Genomic DNA, 8,112 nt, shown 5'->3' with positions numbered 1-8,112 from the left:
TAATAAATTTTAAAAACTTTATAGTGAATAGTACACATTTCAAGACTGCAAAATTTATTAGATTTTATCAATTCCGTGTAGCCTAGAATACAAATTACTAGTTTGCATTGAGATTTTACATCATTGTAGCATATATCATTAGCTATCTTCAAAATTTTGTTTTCTAACTTTTTGAAACTTCAAAATACAACTTCTCACTATTTAAAAATAAAAAGTTACATGTAGATCGGTTTCTAAAATGCCACACTGTAATCTCACGTCTTATAAAGTTGAGACCGTGTATACTCTTCATAGGACGATAGCACCGGGGTGCTCGTAGCCCGTGGACGCCCACACGAAGACCAAGAGCCATCGATGGGTTTCCACCCCTACTGCCAACAGGTGAGCCCCACGTTCACCCACTGTATTTTCCTCTTCGGCGAAAAGGTGGGAACCGACGCGCTGGCGCTGGAGCAGTGGAGAGCTGGTTTCGGCAGCAGCGAAACCGAGGCGTCGAGCTCTTCTTCACTGTAGCAAGAAGAAGTAAAAAAATCGAGGTCTTCACTCCTTTCTCACCCAACCCATCCATCTTAGCTCACCGAGAGGCGCAGGGTGCGAGGCTTGCTGGTTATTCCCTGATGCTTTCTTGATTCTGTTCTGTTGGAGGTAAACGGTTCTTTATTCCTTTATTTTTTAGATTCTCGAGGGTTCTTGATTTGTTTGTGAAGTACATTTGGTCGTTTCCTGGGGTAATAAATCGTCAAGCTTCTGTTGCTGGAACAAATCGTCAATATTCTCGAGGGTTTCAGGATGTTGTTTGTGGTACATTTGGTTACTAGGGATTTCTTGGTGTAGTGTTGGATTTCTGGGATGTGTTTGAGCGGCAAATAACCAGAAACCCCATCCCCACCCTGCTCGCCCTCTTCTGTTCAGGCCGGCGCGGCGCGCGCTCCGGCAGGGTCCCAGCCCCAAGCAAGGTGAGTCCTCCACCTACGGCGAGGACAGCCCCCTACCCTGGTAACCCTACCCCTAGCCCCCTTGGAGAATCGTCACCGGAAGGTTCTGCGAGGGGGCAGAAGCACGGGATTGGGGTTTTTCCTTCGTCCGACTGGGCAAAATCTCGGGGCGAGGGTGCGTGCTTCGCCGCGGGCGTCGAGCCAGGCAGGCAGCAGCAAAGAGGGCGAGCAGAGAAACCCGGGAGGCGCTGCACCCCGCTGCCTAGCCAATCGTTTGAAGAAGGGGAAGGGGCATAATAGCCAATTTAGAGATCCGTGTAGTGTGATTAGTGAGGAATTAACTAGTTAAGTCAACTAACAATAAAATATTGAAACGGGCACATGGGGCATTGCAAAGTACTTTGGAGCAACTGGGATGGTGCATTTTGTATCAAATCTCCCAGGAATTATGGATGGTTTTGTGAGTGTTTTTTTTCTTCTGCGAAATGGTTTTGTGAGTGGTTAACATCATAAATTCATAACTTCCATTCGTGTTGTTTCTGTGAGGTTTTTGGTGATTATAATGGGCTTTTGTGTTGTTTAATTTTTGGGCAGGAAAAGGAAAATGATCAACGGTGGTGTTGCTGAGCTGGCATGCCGGAATCGGCTCAGGAGCCAGGATATAAAGGTGGAGGAGGAGGAGGAGGAGGAGGATTATGATGATGAGGAGGAGGAGGAGGAGGATGAAGATGAGGACAGTGACAATAATGTCAAGAAATCGAAGACATCATCTGCAGTCTTGGATAAGGAGAAGAAAAGGAAAGTGCCAAACAATTCCAGCAATTATGATGCAAAGGAGAAGAACAAGCATGAGAAGAGGCTGCATGACGATAAGACAAAGTATAGAAAGGCATCCACCACAACCATTGGTGAGAAGAAAAATGAATTGGGGAGCAGTCATGGCCGTGAGAAGGGGCGTACTTCTGATCATGACAAGGATAAGAGGAGGAACACACCACTCCCACTCGACAAGAATAAGGACTCTTTGAAGGAGAAGAGCAGGAAAATACCAAACATTCACAGCGCTGGAAAGAAGATTCATAGTGGCAACCATCACAAGGATAAGAGGACGTGCATGTGCAGAAAGTGTAAGCGCCGTGAGAAGGAGAAAAGGAAAAATATGAGCACTCACTATGGTGAAGACAAGGTGGGGACTTATGATTATTGCAAGCCTCCACACCTGTTCAACAATAATGAGATGCAGAAAAATGAATTGAAGAAGAAGAAGAATACACCACTTGATCTATCTAGGGAGAACAAAACTCAGTTGATGAAAGATAGCAAGAAGGAGAACAAAAGGAAGAAGACGCCCGAGATATTCAATAAAAGCAAGAAGATGAGAACCAAAGACAAGGATGAGAAGGCAGGGAGTGGTGACAGGTGGAAGACAAATAAGAAGACAATGGAAGACCAGAAGGTGGCAAGTGGTGACAAGGAGAAGAGGAATGTGACCATCTCATTTTTCAAGTTAATATGCGACAATTTTGAGAAATTCCTGGTATGTGTAGATTTCTAATTACTTTCCATGTCTGACCAAGTCGTATTGCCATTAATTTTACTCATCATCTGTTTTCAACATGTGATCAGCTTTATGAAATATTTGCTTTAGTTCATATTATGATATTGTCCCCCTCTTCTGTATTTCTTCTCTTCATTATATGTACTGTTATTAATACATTGCATTCATTGATATGCAGTTGTTACCACCAGTGGTTGCAACCAAATTGATGGATTTAACTAATCGTTGTGTAAATCTTCGAGACTCGGAGGGAAAGTTTTCAGAGGTCAGGTTATCAGTGGTAGATGGTTCCCTAGCTTTTCATCAGGGGTGGAACGATTTTGTTTCATACCATTCGATTAAGTTGGGTGACTTGCTCGTGTTTAAGTACACTCCCAGGTCACAATTTTCTGTGCGGGTCTTTGGTATGAATTCTTGTGAAAGAGTATGTTTTAGTGTTGAAGGGCAAGGTGAGCCGGAACGGAAAGGGTGCCATGAACCTGATAAAATGGAAAATGTTGCAGTTTCAGGACCACGTCGTGTGGCTGTAAATTCAAAAGAAGATCCTAGCAGAGTTGTAAGTGGGGCCGAACATGGATCCTTAATAGTACTTGATGACAAGGATGGATATTTGGCCAATGGGAAGTACAAACCAAATGGTATTTATGAAACTTGGAGCAAAGGAACGAGGGGCGATCAAATAATTCTAATTGCTGATGATGAGGCTCCTTTAACACAAAAAAATGAGGATACAGAAAAGCTAAAAAGATTGCACACGCCTTCAGATATGCATGCTGTGTCTGCTAATACAAAAGAAAACCCTAAAGGAGCTGCGAGTGGGATCTTTTGTAGACCCTCAGTTGATCTTGATAACAAGGAGAGAACTTTGGCCATTATAGAGTGCAAAACAAACTGTATTTCATCAATTTGCAGCACAGAAAAACCAATAAGGTCTGAAATAATTCCAGTAAGTGACGCAGCTCCTTTGGCACAAGAAAATGATGATGCAGTGGAGCTAACAGCATTTCCTCTCCATATAGAAGATACAAGCATGATGAAAGAATCTGAGCCAGAGATCGCTACTCCAGCAAAATGTACAGAAATACTGGATTCAGATGAAGATTTAAGAAGGAAACAAGAAGGAAATACAGTTCAGTTGGAACGTACTACAGCTGTGGATAAATGTCCTAAGAATAGCAAGATGAATACCAATGGAAGCGTTTGCAGCAAACAGGAAATTAAAGGAGGTTTACCATCCATGGAGAAATGGAAGACGGCTACTGTAAGTAGCCGAGCAGCTCTTGATGGCACTGGACTGATTAAACCAGAAAAACTAGTGAAAACTGATGAAAAATTGGCCGGTAATAGCAGTTCATTGGGATTAAATTCTTTTGAACAATCCTTGCAAGGGTATGCAGGTCAAGCAGCTCTTGGTGGCACTGGACTGATTAGACTTGAAAAACCACTGAAAACTGATGACGATCTAAGAATGAAACAAGAAGGAAATACAGTTCAGTTAGAATGTACTACAGTTGTGGATAAATGTTCTAACAGTAGCAAGACGAATACTAATGGAAGCGATTGCAACAAACATGAAGCTCCAGGAGGTTTACCATCGATGGAGAAATGGAAGAAGGCTACTGTGAGTGGCCGAGCAGCTCTTGATGGCACTGGACTGATTAAACCAGAAAAGCTAGTGAAAACGGATGAAAAATTGGTCGGTAATGGCTGTTCATTGGGAATAACTTCTTTTGAACAATCGTTTCAAGGGTATGCAGGTCAAGCAGCTCTTGGTGACACTGGACTTGAAAAACCACGGAAAACTGATGACGATCTAAGAAGGAAACAAGAAGGAAATACAGTTCAGTTAGAATGTACTACAGTTGTGGATAAATGTCCTAACAGTAGCAAGATGAATACCAATGGAAGCGTTTACAACAAACATGAAGCTCCAGGTGGTTTACCATCCTTGGAGAAATGGAAGAAGGCTACTGTGAGTGGCCGAGCAGCTCTTGATGGCACTGGACTGATTAAACCTGAAAAACTACTGAAAACTGAGGACAAATTGGTCGGTAATTGTAGTTCAGTGGGAGCAAATTCTGTTGAACGGTCGTTACAAGGTTATGCTGGTGGAGCAGCTCTTGATGGCACTGGACTGATTAGACCTGAAAAACGACTGAAAACTGATGATAAATTGGTTGGTAACTGTAGTGCAACGGGAGTAAACCCTGTTGAACAATCGTTACGAGGGTATGCTGATACTCACTCCCGTGTACAACAAACTCCTGGCAAGATATCTAATTCTATACATATCAAGACAGAGATCGATCTTTTTGCCCATGGAAAAGGTGAAAGAGTGCCATATTTGTCATATTTTTCTGTGGTTGCTACAACTATTTATAAAATTTCAATGTTCTTGTGTTATTGTTTAAGGGGAATTAAGATTTTATTGAAGACATATATTTTGTGTTTATTTTGTAGGACCTACTGTTCAACCTAAAGCACAAATGGAGCAATTTGAACCCATTGGTACCATTGCATGTAGACAACAGATGAACAGTATTTCTGGGCGTGCTGACCATGCAGTTTCACACCCATCAGGTGAACTGATTCTTACTTTTTTCCGTATAAAATGAGTGTAAAATCAGAGAGGTTTGCCAACTGGGTAGGGTATGCCTGATTGGACGTTTACATTTACCCATGCAGAACATCATTTCTTCAGCCAGAATGGTAGGAAGGCTAGTCACCATGTGACCCCAGCAGTTTTGCTGCCTGTCAAGGATGAAATTTTCCCGGCGGTTTTGCTGCCTGTCAAGGATGAAATTTTGGAGTTAGATGATCATTCTGTATTAAAGACCAACTTACAATTCTGCATTCCTTCTACCACCCAAACATGGCTTGTGAGTTGTGTAGACACTGTATATCTTCTTTTGCAGGTTCACTATTATTGTTTTATTACTTTCATGATGTTTTCTCTTTGCGCAATAAAAAAAACTTGCAAAATAAGAAACTTTGAAATTGTAAATGCCTTCAATTATTCGATACCCTACTTCATATCAATATTGCAGTTGCATCTTTTGTATGTTTTTAGGTTTGGGCAGGACATTAACATTTAGCATTGATTACCTTCACTTTGATGCGGCGAGGGACAATTTTTGTACACTTTCAGCCATGAGGCCATGACCAACCATTTGTCCAGCACTATACAAGTTTGGTCACATAAAGGGCTAAAAGCACAATTGTTAGATGACTAGATCTGTATTTATAAGTACATTTCTTTAGGGAAACTTTAATGTGTTGCTGTATTCATTGACTTTGAAATGAATAAATGATCAAAGTCGCCCTCATAAAGAGAAATACTATTTCTTTGGAAATTATCTAATTACGAGTCACATTTAAACCTTTTTCCCTGTCTTGCCGCATCATATTCATAACTCTTGGTGCCGTGTCAACGAACATGCCTTCAATTTTCTTAAAGGACAAAGTGATTATCTATTAGGTTTGTTAGATTTCTCAAAATATTTGCTACACCTTCAAACCTCCCTAAGTCGCTTCCTTATGTTGTACTGTGTACATCTCATTCTTCTTCAGTGGCAACGGATATCTGTAATTTGAATACTTTTCTAGATTCATCTATTCACTCTTAAATAATCTGCGAATGTTTTTAGCTTACAGTGTGCGAGTTCATAGTGGATGCTCCAGGGTCAACAAGTGGTGCAGGTGGAAACATGTGCTTACTAGGGCCAGACCCACATTAGGAGCATCATTCGAACTGCTTGAAATTCTAGAATAGCTCGTTATTTATTTTTGTAGAAAATGGAAGCCTTTTCTTAGAATAGCTATTTATTTGTGACGCTTGTAGTATCGAGGCTTGAAGCTCATGTGCGATATTTCCCCTTCTCTTAATGCTTTAGTAGAGTGTTGTAAAAGGCATCCATCTATGAAGATCACAGTGCTTAGTAATCTTAATGCCTTGGTAGGTTGTAGTATAACATATACTAACAATGTAACATCATATTATTACTTGATGTGGTTTGAAGCTAAAGTTTTTAGCATGCCTATAATGACATGGATGATGTATAAAAATACCACTAGGCTTAAGCACCTGTGAAAAAATAATACACTAGCCAGTAACCAGAAGTTCTATCTTCATCAGATCTTACGTCAGTTACTTGATGTTATTAGGTTATTGCGATTGAAATCTCAGTTGACCCCATTGACCTGCTCACTAATCATTTTCTTATTAACCACTTTGTTTTTTACCTTCATATTAGGATTTACCCACCCCGCTTTCCAATGCTCTTCGGCGAAAAGGGAGGCAAGACCGGAACGTCGTGATGCTGAAAGATCCTATGAAGCGGTTATGGCCAGTCTTTTACCACCAGAACTCCCTGTTCGTGGGATTCACCAGGGGCTGGAAACCTTTCGTGGCAGGAAACAGCCTGCGGACAGGAGATGTCTGCCTGCTCTTGAAGGACCTGGACGAAGACGAGCTGGTGTACCATGTTCAGATCGCAAGAAAATGAGGACTTGCCATCCTGTGGGTTGGGCGCGTGGTCTTTGGTAAAATCTTCATCTTGAGATGCTTTCAGTTTCAGGTTTTAATCGCCAAGCAACATTAAGCTAACACTTGGTGTTTCCTAACAATGCTGTAGGCTTCAGTCTAGCTGGAAACTTTTGACGATGATGTGGTTGTTGCTGGATGCATGGGGGTACACCTTTGTGTATAGCGTGCGACTTCCTGGAGACGTCGCATGGTGTATTTTGGCAGATTAGTACCCTAGAAACGTAGGTCTCTAGAGAAGGAACTTCTATGTTAGATAGCTCGAGCCAGGAGATGCATGCGTTTGTTGCGTCAGGTGTTGGGAGCAGATCAATGTGTCCTGTAACTTGGCTAGTTCAATTTCGCTCCTGTGTCCCTTGAATCCTCTGGTGCTGAAGCATGGGAGGCTTGGTGAAATTTGGTTGGAACCGTGAGTTTGTGTGATGTGTACGCTATGTACTAGTCGATGCGTGTGGCAGTTCATGTCTCGTTCCAGATGGCAAAATTCAAACAGAAAAGGTGCTGGATCTCTACAGCTGCATGAAATTGGTTGGTTTCCCACAAATGAAATCCTAGCTTGCATGCTATATAGCGCGGACGTTGTTACCGTGAGATCTCTACTGTTTTTTGCCTCGCGATTCATGCTGGCAAAAATTACTACTCCGTTTGATCCGTTTTAATCGACGACGCAAACCATCTACACATGCACGCGATTTTCACAAACTTGGTGTAGATGTAACCGGATTAGAGGTAGTATCATGTTTCGGATATAGTATTACATACAGACTGAAGCTGGAGGAAACAAAGTGGTTTCTGGTTACCCAAACAAAGCAATTCTCGAGAGGTCTTTGGGTCAGCAGTCCTGGAATCTTGAATGCTTGGAGGTCCCGTTGCTGTTCCCAGCTGCCAAGCATTCAAGCTCTGCTTCCTCCGTCGTCACCGTCACCCCATCCGCCACGCCTTTATGGTCACTTCAACTTGCTTTAGGCTAGCCATAGTGCTAGTATCATAGCAAGTATCATGCACATTGGTCCCACAAAAATGCTGATGTGGCAGCTAATTAAGGAAGAGAGAGGAGATTAGAGTAACATAGGTGG

The 8,112-nt window shown here is 42.1% G+C and overlaps 1 protein-coding gene across 3 annotated transcripts; it reads left to right on the top strand.

Annotated features, from left to right (window-relative positions):
* Positions 1 to 286: 286 nt before the first annotated feature.
* LOC124692692 (B3 domain-containing protein Os02g0598200-like) lies at positions 287 to 7,522 on the top strand. 3 transcript variants are annotated; one of them, XM_047226122.1, is made up of 8 exons: positions 416 to 645; positions 1,530 to 2,226; positions 2,263 to 2,472; positions 2,672 to 4,820; positions 4,954 to 5,073; positions 5,179 to 5,372; positions 6,747 to 7,035; positions 7,128 to 7,522. In XM_047226122.1, exons 2-7 carry the CDS (start codon positions 1,540 to 1,542, stop codon positions 6,996 to 6,998), a joined length of 3,612 nt encoding a protein of 1,203 aa, XP_047082078.1. In that variant the 5' UTR covers positions 416 to 645; positions 1,530 to 1,539; the 3' UTR covers positions 6,999 to 7,035; positions 7,128 to 7,522. The 3 variants fall into 3 exon arrangements, with proteins under 3 accessions (XP_047082077.1, XP_047082078.1, XP_047082076.1); XM_047226121.1 differs by lacking the exon at positions 416 to 645 and adding an exon at positions 287 to 381 and having other exon boundaries at positions 1,530 to 2,472; XM_047226120.1 differs by having other exon boundaries at positions 1,530 to 2,472.
* Positions 7,523 to 8,112: the final 590 nt, after the last annotated feature.

The sequence above is a fragment of the Lolium rigidum genome, chromosome 2, assembly GCF_022539505.1.
Source record: "Lolium rigidum isolate FL_2022 chromosome 2, APGP_CSIRO_Lrig_0.1, whole genome shotgun sequence".
Lineage (NCBI taxonomy): Eukaryota > Viridiplantae > Streptophyta > Magnoliopsida > Poales > Poaceae > Lolium > Lolium rigidum.
This window is presented reverse-complemented; position numbering and strand designations above follow the sequence as displayed.

Bases quoted from the DNA above. Each gene is read 5' to 3' on its own strand.
- LOC124692692 (XM_047226121.1), top strand. From the start codon at position 1,540: ATGATCAACGGTGGTGTTGCTGAGCTGGCATGCCGGAATCGGCTCAGG. The intron at 4,821-4,953 runs GTGAAAGAGTGC...TTTATTTTGTAG, and splicing joins TCTTTTTGCCCATGGAAAAG to GACCTACTGTTCAACCTAAA. The intron at 5,074-5,178 runs GTGAACTGATTC...TTACCCATGCAG, and splicing joins TGCAGTTTCACACCCATCAG to AACATCATTTCTTCAGCCAG.